Here is an 18,558-nt window from a genome sequence, read left to right as displayed (position 1 = left end):
ATTTATTAACCAATTCGTCTCTATCATATCACAACCCATTCACCAATCAATTTACACCACAAAACCAATTATCAACTTTTTGTCTACTCATAAATCTGCCCTTCCCCTCCTCAATTGTCCACCCTTCTATTGGCAAACTCAGGGATTGTCACTACCGACAATCTTTTCATCACATTCAAAATACTTACCAAACATCAATCAGTCAATGTACCAATCATCTCCACATGTACCCTCTTATAAACCATCATCCATCAGTCCAAGCAGTTGTTAGTCAGTATTGATGTTCCCTCCCCCATGACTCGAGACACATATGATTACGAGCTATTATTATCACAACAAATACCCTATTTTAGGAAATTAATTTTATTTCCTGTTGAGCCTAACAAAAAGACTCAATATGTTTTTTCCCAGTATCATATTCATCCAGTCAAGAGAAAGTAAAATACGGTCATTATCAGTATCTTTCTCTGAATAAAGATCAGTCCAGAAGATGTGTCATCAAAATGCCAACAGACGTTTCAGTCACACAGTCAAGAATTAAACCTTTCAGTTTGACAAAATATAAAATGACACAGGATATTTCTTAAGAAGCTTTTCGATTTATCCTTTCAACAGCTTAACAACGGAAGAAGCAAGTTGACGACTTCTCTGCTGACAGGAAGGTGAAAATATTGCATTTTCGATCAATGTTTGATGGTGGATGGAATCTATAATGTCTGCCCAGTTTTTATCAACAATTGAAATTTGCCCACACAAAGGTTGCTTGTTTCTGATATACTCCATTTATTATTCCAGCCATGTAGTACGAGGGCCAATATATAACCAGCCTAACCTATTTGCTATTGCTCCTCACTTCTTTTTCCACATAGATCACCATTGAGGTCTATGCACTTTGTCCAGCGATGTGTGAGAGCTAAAAGCCTGTTGTGATAGAAACCATGGGGCCTTGGTGCCAGGTCTGGTGAGTAAGGTGGATGAGGCAATGCTTTGAACCCGTTCCGCTTCACTGCGGCAACCGAAAGGCGACAGGTGTGCACTCCGGCATTATCATGTTGGAGCAGCACACCTTTTGTGATCTTTCCACGACGTTTGGCAAGAATAGCAGTCCACAAACGGTCCAGGAGATCGGAGTAGTACTCTCCAGTATAAGTCTGGCCACGTGGCAAGTAGTCAATGAGCAAGACCCCTTTGGTATCCCAAAAGATGGTTGCCATGACTTTGCCAGCCGATGGTTGAGTCTTAAACTTTTTGGGACGGAGTGAAGCAAAGCCAGTCCACTGCTTACTCTGTTCTTTGGTTTCTGGGTCATAGTGGTGTACCCAGGTTTCATCACCTGTAACAATTCTCTCCATAAAGTTGTCTGCATCCCGACTGCATTTCGTCAAAGGTGCCTGACACATTGACGCACGTACAGCCTTCTGATCATCACTCAGACATTTCGGGACCCATCGGGCAGACAGCTTCCTCATACCCAGACGATCATGCAAAATGGTATGGACACTTCCCTCTGAAATGTCCAAGGCCTTGGCCATTTCTGACACCTTCATTCGCCTGTCTTTGACAACCAGTTGTCTCACAGCTTCACTGGTTTGGTCATTGGTCACCTCTACAGGCCTGCCAGGGCGTGGCTCATCTTCCAGGTTCACCCGACCCCTCTTAAATTCTGCAACCAAGAATTTGGCATACGAAGGTGCACTGTCACCATAAACATCTTACAATTCATCCTGTATCTCCTTTCCCGGTTTCCCTTTTAAGTAGAGGTACCTAATAACAGCCCTGTATTTAACCTTTGACGAAAATTTGGCAGAATCTACCCTTGCCATCTTTATAGATTACGTGTGCGACTTCAAATACAATTTCCTCAGTGAAACTTTGTCTATGCACGTGGCATACATTGGTGCACAGCACGTGACAAACATGCAAACAATGATAAATAGCTTAGGCTGGCTATATATTGAATGGCCCTCGTATGACCGAACACCCATAGCACGGATATGTATCCAGAGAGTCGGTGTTCGAGAACAATTGCAATGTATGTATATGTTCGTTGGGGATTAAAATACACTGTACAAATATATACGAGAACGTCAAGGCGTGAGAATAACTAGTCTCGATTACCCGACGACAAAGATCACCTCAGGCGTAAAAGGCAAAAAATAGTTGGTGAAAATTATATGAATGGATTAGTGATCAGTGATGACACCAGGCTCGCGAAAAGAGTGAGACTGTCCCTCCCTACCGATACCACCCACCAATTACAGAATTTGCATACACAATATGTGTTTGTTGTCTGAAACTGTACAGCAATACTCTTGCCGTTCAACGATGTAAACAAACCAGACAATCAAGTGTGGCATCGATAGGGCATTTACTAACTATGTTGAAAGTGAAAAACGATATGTTAATTTTGAAATATGCCTGCTGTGAATGTGTTCAGACTCTGCTGCTTTTAATGAAAAAAGAAACCTGTTTAAACAATATTTTCACTTTGCAACGCAGAGGTGATTAGTTTTCCTGTCTCTGTACAAACATTCCTTTTATAGATAACTCAGCATAATTGATAAATGCTTCTGAGCTGATGATGAAACTCGAGGATTCCAGTCCACCAGCAGAAACATCAACCTAGTTCAAGTAGATGCATATATACTATCCAAATCACTTTAACTGATATACACACCCTTATTTCAGCATGTATAAGCGCCAGGGTGAAAGTAAACTCAGCAGTTATGTACATAGATAAAACCATTCTGATCTTTATCAGACATGCGAGATGTGTTATAGCCAACGTGTAGTTCAGATGAACGCATGAAATGAACTCCATTTGTATGATGTTTGTATGTTTGATTGATTGTTGTTTAACGCCGCTCTCCTGCTATGTGACGGCGGCATGTAAATATCAATTTGGACCAGACAATCCAGTGATTGACATCATGAGCATCGATCCACGCAATTGGGGTACGATGACAACAACATAGTCTTCGAGTCTGACCACCCAATCCCGTTAGTTGCCTCTTACAACAAGCATAGTTACCTTTTACAGCAAGCATGGGCGCAGAAGACCTATTCTCTACTGATGCCATTTGCCCTGACTTGCAGGTTGTGGAGTGTGCATGTGTCCCAGGGTGGCACTTAAGGGGACCAGTGAGAGGAACCTTCACTTAATCAGCTAATATCAATGTTACCGCTTTTTGTACAACTTTGTGTAAATGTTGACAAGAATTTATGTGTCTGGACAAGGGCAAACGCTGAGCATCAAAGAACTCGTCACTAAATGAATTTCTGGTGGTTATTTCTTCCTAAACAACACATTAATTTTTTTGTCCGTATGCATCAACAAAAGGAAATAGGAAAGGGCATTTCGATTTCCATAAAAAAAACTGTGCGCGTTTGTTTCAGGAGTTATAAGGGTAGACATATCCGGTTGACCGACCATGTTTACGACCTCCGCTTGTGACAACGACACGACGACAATCAAGAGTACAAATGCCACCCTATTTACGTAGTATCGAGGATTGTTCAACCAGGCCACAACACGACGGAGTTACATGGAGCGAAATTTAGAACTGTTCACACATGATTTAGACACACTCAAAATCATGTTTACTTCTTGCATACATTTTATATAACACGTCGACGCCATTTGTATTGTTTGTTAAACAAACAATGACATTTTCTCTTGTCAGAGGGGTACACAAAGTAAGTTATCTACACTACCAATTGTCCTACTTTCATTTTTGTGGAAGCCTCGTAGGCTGAGTGGGTTATAGATCGCTGACTTTGTGTGCTGGCGATTAGGTGCCTCACTCTGGCAGAGTGGGTACGAATCCCGGATGGGACTAAACCCCAAAAAGTACGAGCATCTGTATTTTACTAAGAAAATGTTATCCAAAATATGACATTTGTTACATGTATTGTTTCTTGATTAACGCCAAACACCTAAAAGAGAAACCCCGAAAACATGCATATTATGAAAAGGACAAACCTATTTCTTAATTGTGTAAACACATCTCATAAACTTCCATGAAGGATCCTAAATATTTTCTCCATGTCCATATTTGGCATAGATGACAAAATTGGGGAGAAACCTCTTCTCGTCCTTTGTCAATTTGAACAATTGTATCGGGGAAGGCTCAGTCCCGTTTGTATGGGTTTCTCTGCGTAGGCATTGTCCAGGTCTATATTTCGCTGCAATAATTCAAAGTTTACGAAAGTTACTGAGGTCGCATGACTTTCAAGCATTAGTATTTGTGACTGGAGATCAGATGAGAGTAAATCCTCATTACCTAAAGCTTCTTGTAAGTGTCGACGGAGTTGGGCGTCATACTCTGAGATTTGATGTATTCGATGCCATCGTCCCCTTGTTTCGTTGATTGTTGCTCATGCTTTCAGTGCTTGGTTTGCATAAACCAGACTCGGACATTTTCAGGCAACTAAGCTTGAATACTGTTGATTGTAGCCACAAGCAGCATTCACTCGCTGGGTTGGTCTTCATTACCAGCCAGGAATGTACACGTACTTTATGAGGACTTGTATGTATAGGGTTAACATGAGTCATGTTAGTAGAATAGAATACCATGTAAACTCATGTGTTGTAGAAAGAATATGGCATATTCACACTTTATTAGTTAAATGTGCACATAATAATGTGTGCAGTGTTCATTCGTATGCGTTCTGTCGTAAAAAACGCATAATGGTATGCGTATGTGCGGCATTACATTCGACACATTCAAAAGTAGATCCTTTTCCCACGTTATTAATGTGGTCTCTGGAGATTCTGTAGGTGTAGTTAATGCTTGTGGACGCAGAGGACTCGTGTCTACGGTGAGCATCTGCTCAGTCTGGCTCTTCCTACCTCAGCTAACTGTAAGTCCCAATGGTCCCTAGTATGGTGGTCTACCTTCAGTTGCTGGCGAGCTATAGCCCGTTTTTATAATGTACTGCTATGTACAGTGATGTATTTTTATGGTTGCAAGCTAGTTTTAAATATGAATCTTTGATAAGTCTATTTATTTCACTGTCCGTTGCTGACAGGCGTTTATAGTTTGCATTAATTTATTATGAATAACATTTTGAAGTCATGATATGGCTGAAATACTGCCGATGTGACTATAAATTTTAACTAACTCACTCAAACCTACCTTAGCTTCCTGTCCATGTACGTTTCTTATGTGAGTTGTTGTCAGTATGCACTGTGTAAATGTGAAAGGTTGACACCGCCGTATCAAACACTACGACAGGCGGCACCTGTTATATAAATATTCTAAACGCTGACACATTGACATGGTTGTAAAACAGTTGGATATGGCATGATGACGGAGACGGTATATTTCAATAACTTACTGACACATTGACAAAGTGATATCCCACTGCAGTTCTACGCCATCAAGTATTTTGAATCGAACTTCATTGGAATTATTGAACATGACACAGACTACCTATGTATGCGTTTCTGACACGGATGATAACACAACAATACTAAACGGATGATAACACAACAATACTAAACATGTAACACTTTCTGTGAACGGGTTATTTTCCGTTCTTCAGAGGGAAGAATGTGGTGTGATACGTGCTATAGTGAAGGAAAGACGTTTAAAGATGGTACTTGTTTATACCCTGACACCCACACACAGATACACATCTCAATGGGCAAGCACTATAAAGCAGGTACAAGCAGCCAAACACAAACACAGGCACGCACACACAGGCACACACACACACACACACACACACACACACACACACACACACACACACACACACACACACACACACACATCTCAATGGGCAAGCACTATAAAGCAGGTACAAGCAGCCAAACACAAACACAGGCACGCACACACAGGCACGCGCACACACACACACACACACACACACACACACACACACACACACACACACACACACACACACACACACACACACACATCTCAATGGGCAAGCACTATAAAGCAGGTGCAAGCAGCCAAACACAATCACAGGCACATATTCACACACATACAAGCGGGCATGCACGTCGCTCTTTTAGTGCAATAATCTTGAACGCGACGTGAAAACCCATTTCACTTCATCGTACCGCTTTCTGTCATGAGACTACTTGTAATCACGTCATGTTTGATTGCACATGATTTGCTCGCAGGGCGGAGAATCGAAATGTATTTCAACGTTATAAACATGCGGCATTGGTAATGGAAAACGAAGGTATGCTACAGATTGATTTGTAAGGTATTGGACATCAACCGTACGTTGGTAACAGTACATGATGTTTGTCAGTTAAACAGTGATGTAAAACACTGATTTCTGATCGTGTCATCATGTGTGTATCCTACACCAAATGCAATGCATTATTTTAATGATTTCAGTCGCTATTACTTTAAACCCGGGTATACTTTATTAAAGGTACCTGGAATGATTGTACAACCAGGAAGACACTTTCATTCTACAATACAATCGTAAAACCACTTATGCATTAATTGACTACATGAAACTGTCACAATGTATCTGGAGAAAATGTGAGTAATTTCAAAAAGGTTCCCTAGTCAACAGTTCTTTGAAATCGCACTGACAGTTAGGGTTCATTTCACTGTTTATCAAGGCAGAATACTTGTAAGTCACGCATTGGGACCAGTGGATCTAAGAGCTTAATGTATTCTCTTTTTCTGAGGCGATTTGTTTTTTCTTGGGTTTGTCGGGTATGGAAAACAACACACAAGCACGCACACACGCACTAATGCACGTACGCTCACAATAAGTAAATAGGTTACATGTAATATAACGGTGCTTGTCGTATGTGTGTGTATTTTAAGCGACCATATCTCATTGTAAAGAACCGGTACATTTACGGTAAAGCGCATGAGCAACGTACGGGTCAGTATTGTAAAGAACGGGAAATAAAAGAGACTGAAGAAAATATTATGTCGCAGAGGATATTATTTTTAAACGCTATGGAAAAAATTGTTAGATATTATTCAAATTTCACAAAAAAGACACCTTTTGCATACTGCTAAGCTTTTCAAGAAAAAGCCAGGTCAAGTCATTTTATGGAGGACATTCAGAAGAATTTACTAAATAAGTCATGCTGCTTGTGAACGCTATCCTATGCCGTGATCTCACTGGCATTTACTTTAATAGACCGGTGTCCAGGCTTCACAGTGTGAAGTCGTTCCCCGACGAAGAGGATCATTGCTCATGCTACTGATCATTGGATTGTCTGGTCCAGACTCGATTGTATGGCAGGAATAATGCTGGGTGCGGCGTTAGGCAACGAAAAACATGTTCTGTTTTATGAAAATTGTGTGAGTAGCGCTTGCCACCGGGACATGCTTACCCTTTTCGGGACCACCTGATGTCATCACAGATTTTCAGTCATCAATTCACATAAATCCCCCGCTATTTACGTCCAATGGTGTCTGTTTCGGCGGATGGTTGAGACTGGCTGCTCTTTGGCGATGACGTTTTATATATTCTTGAGAACAAGGGAGACCTCTTGACAACCTGCAAATTCAATAGAAAGTATTGGTAAGAGATCAACAAGAATGTGTTAGATTTACAGAAAGGACGCACTGGTACTTCCTGATTTTCCACTTATTCTTCCTCCGCGGTACCTACATTACCATCAGTTGAAGAACACTTGGTACTTTACTCCATTCCAAAAGAAATGCATATCCTAAACTATAGAAGTCGCCACCTGAGATTAGCCATTGAGAACCGACGCACTGTGTTTTCTGACACAGGTCTGTGGTGGGTTCTAATTGTCTGCTTGCCAGAAGATGACGCCGGTAGGTGGTTTTGGCGCAAGTAAGAACGCATCATAACCATGTCTTTACGTTAAAATGTTACACGTTGACGTCCGCTTCTTGGTCGACCTTGCGCACTGTTTGTCTGTGCATGATCGTCGTATGGTGAACCTTGCCGTGTTTTCCTTACTGTGTTTCATGTCGCTGTGTTTGACAGCTTCAGCCATGATCAATACTCGTTAAAGAAGTTTTCTGCCTAATCTGGAATTGCATTCCGTGTCATTCAAAGAACTGTCTGACGGTTGTTGCTACGTTTCACTCTCATGGGTACCTTAAGCACCCGACAATCCATGTTTCTAAATAAAATCCTGCCTGTTGCTCTTAGCGTGTCCTTATAAAGACACATTCTGAACATTGTGTCTGATGGATAAAAACAGTCTCTGTTCAGTCTTCGAATCTAAAAGCGATGCTTGGAACGTTTCTATAAATGTTATTCTGGCACTGTGTCTGTTTTTTGTACAAATAAAATCACTCCTATTGTATCAAATGAGGTCGAAAGTTACAACATGATAAGTGTGTTTGTTTTGGCACAAAGTATATGTTTGTAGATTAGTAAAGTGAACACATAACCCTGGACAGAGAAAGACGCCTTGATATGCTGCCAATTAAATCTAATCATTGATAACAAACAAGAAGGTGTCAGATCCACAGAGGAAACATTGGTATTTCCTGATTTTATGTCAATATGTCCACTAATTCTGTATATGCAACACACACACCACCGTCAGTTGGAACACTATGTAATATATTTGTAGATAAGTGGTTAACAGATGTACACCCTCTTGCTTCTAACACTTCCAGCTTATAATATAACTGTCGGACAAACAGTAGTGAAGTCATGCTCTGGAGTTGATCGTCGGTTTATTGCAAGAACAGATGTTTATCAACATCTCGCTTCTATTTCAGAAATTTCAAAATCAATGCCTGATCTTTTCTGACATTGTGAACTTGTGTCAGTATAAGTGAACGCTTTGTAATGAAAGTTGCACTCGGAATGAACAGAACTGTTTGTCGTGATGTCACACGGGACCTGAGGAAATTAGTACTAGGTCGATTTCGATTACAAACGAGTGTGTCTGCCTGAACGCATATGAGGAGAGGAATATTGTCGACATCCGAAGTCCAAGACATTGCTAATATGATATATCCAGACGTATTGAAAACTGGGAATAAAACACACATTCACAACATAGTGGTGTGAAATTCTTGTTCGCCACATTCGGCAACATTCCAGCAATAACACGGCGGCCTGTAAATAATTATTTACGAGCATGTACTTTGGTTGCGAAATAGATCCTATGGGATTCCACTATCAAACACTAACCCGACCTCCCATACTTGTTTTAAGAGTAGAATAATAAGAATCAGGTGGTTACAGGAGTGTGATCTGATTGATTGTGTGTCATCCTGCTCCAGTGACGTCGATCACAACTGTTGCTCCTGCAACCAAGATTCCTCCGTTATTGGCCCGGACGCCTTTGAACTTTGACCTCGACCAGTATTATAAAGATTAAAACTTATTTAATTCTGGTTCATAATTACAACTGTACATTATGTCCTGTAACCGGAGCAATAGAGAAAGTTATGCTACATCCTCATATAAAGGGACGGTGTAACCTTATCTATTGACACCAAGATCTTGTCACAAATACTGATTCCTGTAATTTGGGTTTATCATTAATCTGATCTTCGCATTTTAGAACTTCTTGATTTCGCAGTATCTGACATAAATATTCTGATCAGGAATTTTCCATTGGCGACAACAGTCGTTATATCCATGATAAAAACGAAATGGGATTCTACTTTAAGGGATCAGTGTCTTCTTATTTAATATGCCTTTTAGAATGTAGCTGAGTATCAATTAACCATCGCTATTGTCATTACAAATAATAATCAAACATGTTCACAAGGCCTAATTCGATTTCTGGAAAGTAATACTTCTAATCCAAACTGTGAGTGGATAATTATTCCTACAGACAGAAAGTCTAATACGGTTGCAAAACCTCATATTTAGTAATTTACTTTTGTCATATGTCTTCAAATACAAGCTGTTAACAACTAAAAGAATAAAGAGTTGATTTTGCTTAATAAACAATCCTGTTCACGAGAGAATCGATGACATACTGTTGGTGACGTACCATGCTAACAGGCTGACACCAGTGGTGGCTCGATGGCAGTGCCTTTATTATCATTGGGTTAGCTGAGAAATAAGTGTCATTCACTTTGCCACTGCAATAACCAAATAACGACATTTATGATATACTTCAGTGTGAAAGACTGAGTTTTCTGAATTTGACACGAGTGATATTTACCTAGCAGTGAACATAAAACTTGATATTTGACTACAGTGAACATAACACTTGGACGGAACTATTGTCTTACGAGAGTTACATTTTCGCAAATTATGTCCCTTTAGTGTCAAGACTGTACATAAATTGTTGCCTTTCGTCTTACGTTATCTCCATATTGACAGATGGCTATTTATGAAGTTAATATCGCTTATTGCCGTTTGTTACTCTCTTGATCATGCTTCGTTATACACTGTAAATTTCTCATTTAACTCGTAAATCGAGACTGTTCGTTTCGGAAAGCGCTTTTTTGTTACCTGACCAGCGTGTATTCTTTCGCTTCCAACAACGCTCTCATAGGTTTCAAGAATATTTCAACACGGTACTACGTTTTAAGATGAACTAAACAGAGTGGTGAAACGTCCCTGTGTGTAAGGTATGGGAGAATTTACGTTTTAAGGTTTTACATTTGTAAAAAAAATAATTAACGACACAAAATGTATATAATTCATAGGATATTCCATGAGTCCGTGAAATACCATGTTTCTCTTATCTCGTGGGAAGAAATATTTTCACTAGTGACCGTGGATAGGAGATACTTTCGTAGCCACTCGTGAAAACACCTCCTTTACCCTGTCACTCGATGAGGGAAGCATTATATTTCACTCTACACAAGAAATATCTCCATGTCGTTGTCATCAATTCAGTGTAGCCGGCACCCGAACTCATCGGGGGCAAAGTATACTTATTTTGTCCTGTGCTGCTGAGACAAGCGATGTTTGGAAGATGAACCTGTGATAGCCTCCTGGCAGACATATTTACTTTTCGTATCTTGTTACGTGGTAGACCGTGAGCCTACCAGACAAACAATGAACAGTATACATGTATGTCGGTTGATTAAGGTTACAATTGACCTTTAACAGCAGTTGTCTTAATATGACTTCAAAGAAAACTTGCAGCAAAATTGACTTCAAAATATCAAGCGGATATCTGTGGATTGTCTCGTTTCGCTTTCATCAGAAAATAATTTACTTTGATGTATTTGGTTCTCACAAAACGCAGGATGTTCTCTTCCCACTCTATAATAAACGTTTTAAAACGTGAGTTTTGGTATATCCTAAGGATATGGAAAAATACTTCAGCCTATTTTTACCCCGTTTAAATGGTAGCAGAATGTAGGAAGGAGGTGACTCAGCATACATGTGCACCTGGATATACAGTTTCGTATTTTGTTGTTGTCAATATATTTATTCATGACGTAATTTCTTTAGCAGTCAGCAAATAAAACTATGAAGGTCTTTTTCCAAAAAAGTTTATATAATCAGCAACTAAAAGCTAGTAGTGCGCGGTACGCAACCCATATATTCAATTTGTAATGTCGGCCTGACTCGATCGTCGATTGGATTGCTCAAAATTGTAGCTCTAAAGTTGCTTCAAACAACACTAAGGTAGCATGGGAGTAGTTCCTACAATGTAATGACAAAGTAATGACGTCCATATATTATCATTGCACCTTTTACTCAATTGATAGCTAAACATCTATGGAGTGTGAGTTTGGTTTTACGTAGCGTTCAGCAATCTCCCAGCAATATCACCACGGGGGACATTAGAAATGGATTTGATCTATGCATAAGGATTCAGAGTGACAAAAAAACACTCTTTAAGATTGTCTGAAAAGAGGGCTGACGTTCCCATAGTCAATTTTCCGTTTATGTCGAGCAATATTCCAGCAGCTTCAGCCGTTGGTTTCCACATTGCAAGACTCTTGGGATATATTCGAGCATGCTCTTTCTGCGATGATTTCAAAGAGCACCATACGACTCTTGCAAAAAGTTTGTTTGATCAGGGTTACAACAGTCAATGTCTCAGCGAAGCTTAAACCCGATGTTTATGGTAGACATGTTGAGGACATTTCTAAATTTGTTGCATCGGTGATCGATGCTATTCCCTATTTTGTCTAATGTTCCATGTGTTCTGGCGTTTTTAAGGTGAACAGGAGACTTGTCTGTGCACGTATTTATGATTGGTGCTCACCTTTTTGCGATCTCCTAGCATCATCATTATTTGAGAGTGATTCACTGTGCATGCTTATGGTATGGCCTCTGCTACTGGCAATTCTGGAAATGTTATTGTCGCTTTTATTCACATAGTGTACACACGTGAAACCCGAACCAGGGCCGTTGGTGTAACCAGGAAACGTTTTATTTGAAAAGGGGCGGTAGGATAGTCTGGTAGTTAAAGCGTTCGCTCGTCACGCCGAAGGCCCGGGTTCGTCTGCTCACATGGGTACACTGTCTGAAGCCCATTGCTGGTCCTGTTGCTGGATTATTGCTAAAAGCGGCGTAAAATGCACTCTCTCACTCACTGTATTTGCTGGGCTGCTATCTATGCAGGTGATCTGAGTGGTAATTTAACTCAAAGCTACATCATGTCAAAACTCCTCACATATCAATCCGTTTACATTCGCACTAACGTACTACCCAGTTTCAATTTGATCATCGTGCTCAGTTTATCGGCCAAGACCCGTATGGACCTGTTGGTTTCACCAAAACAGTGAACTAAAGTTATGTTCCAAGAGGCATTAAACCCAACCCAACAATCACTTATTCAATCACCAATTCCCCTCACTCACTCACTCACTCACTCACTCACGCCACTCTAACGGTTTCATCTTCTTATTACCTCACACAGTCGATGTCGGAATGCTTTGCCAAATATAAGTCACATCGACCGCATGGGCGAACGTTTTGTCGAAAAGGGCCAAGACGGTGCAAAGATAAAGAGGTACCCTGTTGTACTTTTGATTATCTGAATCCAGCACATGTTTTGTAGTGATTGTTAGTTTAGAACAACATATATTCAGTCTGGAATTAAAACACGAATTAATACGTTTGAAGGTTACCAGACAAACGCCATTAAACTATTTTACGTCAGAATACAAAAGGGCATTCTGTCAATCTTGGGTAACATCTATCACTGACATAAAGCAAACTCAAGTTATTTAACGTTGTTTGTGGTATTCCCACGTCAAGTCGTTAACTATTGCAGCATTCACATTTAATAAATAATCTCCATACTATGATGTATAATAATTTGAGATAGACCTACATCCGTAGCGCTCGGATACCCTTTGAATGGACATCACCGCGGATCTCCAAGTATTATACTACCGTGCCTTTACAAATAATTGGAGAAGAGATACAATGTAGGTGCCTGGTTATCAATGTTACTGTTATATCAACACCTTGCATCTGTTATTTCCATATCGATATTTTACATCTGATTTCATTTCTTTTTTCAAATTCTGACAACATATTTGAATATACCAAATTTAAATCTACCATGCATTTATCAACCAATCAGTTACCCATTTGCAATATACATACCAGTCATCATAGTTTGAAATATATCATCTATCCATATTATTCCGACTCTTGTAAAATGTGTACAATATTTAGTGCTTGAAAACATCACAGTTTATCCTTAATAAATATTGAACTTCCATTTTGGTACACCATTCTCATATTCATGCTCTTGAAATAGTTGCAAATAACACATTTGTTAAACAACACACCAAAAATCATACTGACTTCTCCATATGAGTCCCTATTACAAATACGAAAAGGATTTCAGTGGCTACCATCTCTTTTATTGTGAAGAGTATATTATCATATATAGTTCATATCACACGACTACTGCATATCAATCCATCCATATACAAATCGTCATCTATGATCTTACATCACATCACCTATCAATCCACACAATACATGAGACAAACATCTGCACTTCCATCGTCCATCCATCACAACTGCACATCCTCTGACAACTTTCCATCTCTCAAACCACCCCATACAACCGACTAACCACCAACATATCAGGTGACCCATTCTACAATCTCATCATTAAGCGGTTGTTCAACACTATTGATGTTCTTGACTTCATGTCTCGAGACCCAAATGATTATATAGGGAATATTTCATGTGTCGAGTGAAATATCAATTTTCTCTCATCGAGTGTCGGGGGAAAATATCCCCTCCTCTCCGACACGAGATGATATTTCACGAGACACATAGACTATCCTATTTATTATATATCTTTTGCGTAGTTGTGCACCTGAAAAGTGAACTATTTCATTACAAATGTAAAACCTTGAAACGTAAATTCTCCCTGCCCAGCACACAGAACCTTTTTACCACGCCTTGTAGGTGCGACCGAAAAAGTAGTTCCGTGTTTGCAAAAGATATACATAAAAGAAACAAAAATACCTGATGTCAATAAAATTCTTTATTATGCATTTGGAGATGAGTATATACAAAAACAACTTCAACAAAAAACATTCTTGAAATGTACAAGACCGTTGTTGGAAGCGAATGAATACACGCTCGTCAAGTAACCAAAATGGCGCTTTGTGACAGGAACAGTCACGATTGACGAGTTAAATGAGAAAATTACAGTTTATAACGAAACATTTTCAAGAGAATAAGAAGCGATATTTAATGACATCTGCCATTGTTTGCCTTGTCAAAGTGGATCTAACGTAAAAAGGAAGACAATTTGCGGGGAGGTAACTCTTGTGTGACAATAAATAAAGTGAAATATCTCTTTTATATTTTGGAAGCAAGGTCAGTCTTTCACATTGAAGAACAAAATAAAAGCTGATATTACCACCACCACTATACTGTTCAGACAACGCCTTTTACATCCTGTCGAACCTAATAATACGCCTCCTAGCGAAACGTTTGAAGAAGCAGTTGCAAATATATAGCTTATTCAGGGTAAGAGAAAGCAAAACAAGAGAATTGTCACTAGTATTCATTACCACAATAGCTCTGTCTTTCAGTGAGAAAAGGTCAGGGAAGACAATATGTTATCAAAATGCCAATGAACGTTTCTGTGAGTCAATGTTCTAAGCGGAGTGAAACCCCACTCAAACACGCACTAATTCACATAATCCCCCTTGTATTTTTGATGAATTACCCCTGTCATGTGGATAAAATAAAACAAAATAAAAAAGATATTCCTTGAGAAAGCTTCAAATTATCTTTCCTACAACTTGAAGTAAAAAAAGACGCGATGAATTAGGAGTCCACTTCAGATGGCTTCTCTGCTGACAACAACTCTTTTCTTTAATCCCTTTCATCATAAAATATCTATAAATGTTGTCATCAACTATTGGACTATGTCAGAACAAAGCTGGTATATTTGTGATATAAATCATCTAAAATACCAGCCGGTGCGGAGGTGTATTTATTGACAGAGCTGATTTCGAGCACACAAGCAATGTGTGTATGTGTTCCTTGGGGATTCAAATATGTACTTATAGATAGAAATGAGAGACAATTTATCAAAAGGAGCATTTAACATAATGACTCATATGCACCTTAAAAAGGACTAGGACACATTAGCTTTGCATTGACATAAATGTGTATTTCCATATTCTTTCATTCAATATAGAACATGTCATAAGGCAAATCTGCGTGATTGACTCTTATAACACTTTGAGCACCGCGAAGATATAAATGGAATCTGTAACATCCATACCCTTTAAAATGTACATTTGCGCATGTTTTATAAAGTAATATTTTACTTCAACATGCATAAACACCATGGTGAAAGTAAATCTAGCAGTTATGTACACAGATATAACCCTTCTTATTGTTATCACACATACGAATGTGTCAGAGCTAATGTGTAGATCACACGGACCCAATTACTCCATTTATATAGTGGGTATGGCGAATGATGCCAGTTGCAAGTTGTGTAGGGTGTATGTGTCCCAGGGTGGCACTTAAGGGGAACAGTGGTCATTAGAACATACACGTTGATAGGAACCTTCACTTAATTAGCTGATCCATGCATTAATGTCATGGATTTTTGCAGGACTTTGAGTAAATATTGACAGGAATTTATGTGTCTGGACAAGGGCAAACGCTGAGCATCAACGAATTTGTCACTTAAAGAAATTTTCTCTCTTTCCCTCGGATACTTGTCATCGTCCGATCGAATAAACAACACATAAACTTAGACGGTAACAGTCAGCGTTGTCCGTACGGATCAACAAGGGGGAATGGGAAAGGGGATTTCGATTTCCACAAGAAACTGTTTGCGTTTATTTCAGGAAGTATCACGGTCTATCTATCTATCCGGTTGACCTACTCTGTCTACGACGTGCGACAACTATACTGCCTGCAATCAAGCATACAAAGGTCGCCTTAGTTATGTATTTATTATCGTGGATTGTTCAACAAGGCCAGCACTCGACGGATTTCATTTCGCAAGATTATGAAGAGTTTAAAGAGGGAATAAACACAATCATCACCATGCTTACTTCACGTTCAGTGAGGACAAACGTGACAAATGAGTTAACGTTTTATTAAAGTTAGGATTTAACCACCATTTTGACGTGACAACAAAATACGTTCTTCATATATTTCCCCAGTTGTTCTAGCCAAATCTGGTCGTCTTTGACATAAACTGTTAAAGTGACTTCCCCCAGAGAGTGAAAGGATTAAACAATTTTATATCGTGATCAGAAATTGTTTTCAGGTGCAGCTACAATCCCAGATTATTTTTTTAATTTAAAACTATGAGCCTGAATTTATTTAAAGAAAAATACCTTGCAACAATGTCAATTTATGGCATTCAGTTTATTCTTTTTCCCAACAGTCTGAAACATTATCATGTTTTCAAGAAGTTTCGAAGACAATTTCTTTCAAGAAAACTACATGTTGCACTGCAGTTCAGTGGTTTATGATTGTGTACTTTCATGATCATGAGGATAAAAAGGATTTTCGTAATAGTTTTTCAAATGACGCATGAATGATATACTGTCATTTCAACTTGGCACTGGTCGGGAATGGCTGGCTTTTTTCTTTGTATTTCAATCGTTTCTTGCAGTTTCCTTTCGGTTTCGGTGGGTAATATAGATTGATTATAATTGGCATTGACAATATATATTCAATAATTATTTTTTCGCATTTACATGTGCATGGCAAAATTTGGTAGATATCGAATCTCAGATGTTAATCAGAACGATTCTATTGAGATTTTTTTAGTTTGGTTTACAGGGGGGTTCTCTGCATCTTGGTATTAATGTCAAGCTTGTTCGCCGGTTCGCCGAGGTGAGGGTAGTATCAACATTCTTCTCTGCATCTCCATTTTCAAAGTGTACAAATGTTAGGTATTGACATTGGAGAACTTTTTGAGTGTATGTGTATTTGAAATCGCAACATTCCACTCCATATACAATCTTGTTAACCCTATCTCTGCAAAGAACCTTTCCGAGCATAGGGAATGTACCTGTATATAACATTAGTAAATGTGAATTAAGGACACCATCTGGGCGTTCCAACTTCAGCAGAGATGCGTCCACTTCCCAAGAGTGTTCCTACGGCGTTGTAAAGCCCTACGACGACATGCATACAGGATGCAGGCGATTCCTAGGTATAATTGTAAGTATATGAGAATAAATAATACCATTGAGCCGATACCTATTGGTGTAGTATTCATACATGAAACGGTTGTCCAAACATATCCAAGACGGGTACACAAGTTGCAGGGAATACACAAAGCATCTTAAATCACGCCATACTCGCCATGGGTCTCTATTTCCGTATGTTAATTTTGTTCTTTTAAATCCATGGGATGCTTGTTAGAAACAATTTATGCCTAGTGCTTGTTGTAAGTGCCACTAAAACGGAGTTAGATGCATAGGCTTTGGGCGTGGATCGTTGCCTATGCTTTTAGCTTTGGTTTGCCTTTACCAGACTCGATTAACTCAAGGCCGTATGAATATTGCTGACTGCAGCTAAACACAGCATTCACTTATTGGATCTTCATTCCGACCCAGGAGAGGATGCTTCTCAATGTCTGAATCATAATGCAACAATGGATAATTATATTCAAATGTCATTGTGAAGAATATTATATGGGAACATGAGGTTTGTATGGAGCCCTATATATTCACGTGTGTGCTGTATAGGGTAAAACATGAGAACATATCAGTTGAAAAGAAAAGCGTGTTAACTCATTTATTGTAGAATTTATATATTTATGCTCATAGCAAGATTTATTAATTGAAAACGGAAGATATGTACATATCAAAAGAGAACAGAGAAATTGCTAATTTTGTTATTGAAATGCAGTTAGTATCACTTCCACATTGTATGTACAATTTTAATAACTTTATAAAATAGATACATGAAACAAAAATATAATGGCCAACCGAATATAAAATACATTTTCATCTCTATTGAGCTGTCCTGCAATCTGTCGATTTTTATTTATTATACAGACTGGGTGTTACATAGAAACAATGTTACATAGAATTTTGTAATGAACTATTGGCCTGTTGAGTACAGAAATGTTGATCAAAATATGACATATGCATACTGCATAAGTTAGATGTCACCATAATGGTATGTGCAGTAGGTATGTTCGATAGCAAGATACTCAAACTGGAATGCGTATTC

General features: G+C 39.0%; 1 protein-coding gene across 1 annotated transcript; it reads right to left on the bottom strand.

The window, feature by feature from the left end:
- Window positions 1-839: 839 nt before the first annotated feature.
- Window positions 840-7,963, bottom strand: LOC139446299 (histone-lysine N-methyltransferase SETMAR-like). Its single transcript, XM_071227649.1, has 2 exons — window positions 7,927-7,963; window positions 840-1,663 (listed from the first exon to the last, which is right to left on the bottom strand). Exons 1-2 carry the CDS (start codon window positions 7,961-7,963, stop codon window positions 840-842), a joined length of 861 nt encoding a protein of 286 aa, XP_071083750.1.
- Window positions 7,964-18,558: the final 10,595 nt, after the last annotated feature.

The sequence above is a fragment of the Haliotis cracherodii genome, unplaced genomic scaffold (assembly GCF_022045235.1).
Source record: "Haliotis cracherodii isolate W230 unplaced genomic scaffold, xgHalCrac1.p SCAF_6, whole genome shotgun sequence".
Lineage (NCBI taxonomy): Eukaryota > Metazoa > Mollusca > Gastropoda > Lepetellida > Haliotidae > Haliotis > Haliotis cracherodii.
The sequence above is the reverse complement of the archived record's forward strand: the minus strand, read 5'-3'. Positions and strand labels throughout refer to the sequence as shown.

Coding starts and splice junctions, on each gene's coding strand:
- LOC139446299 (XM_071227649.1), bottom strand. CDS start 7,963: ATGGCTGAAGCTGTCAAACACAGCGACATGAAACACA. Junction 1,664..7,926: donor ACACAGCGACATGAAACACA/GTAAGGAAAACA, acceptor TCTTGGTTGCAG/AATTTAAGAGGGGTCGGGTG.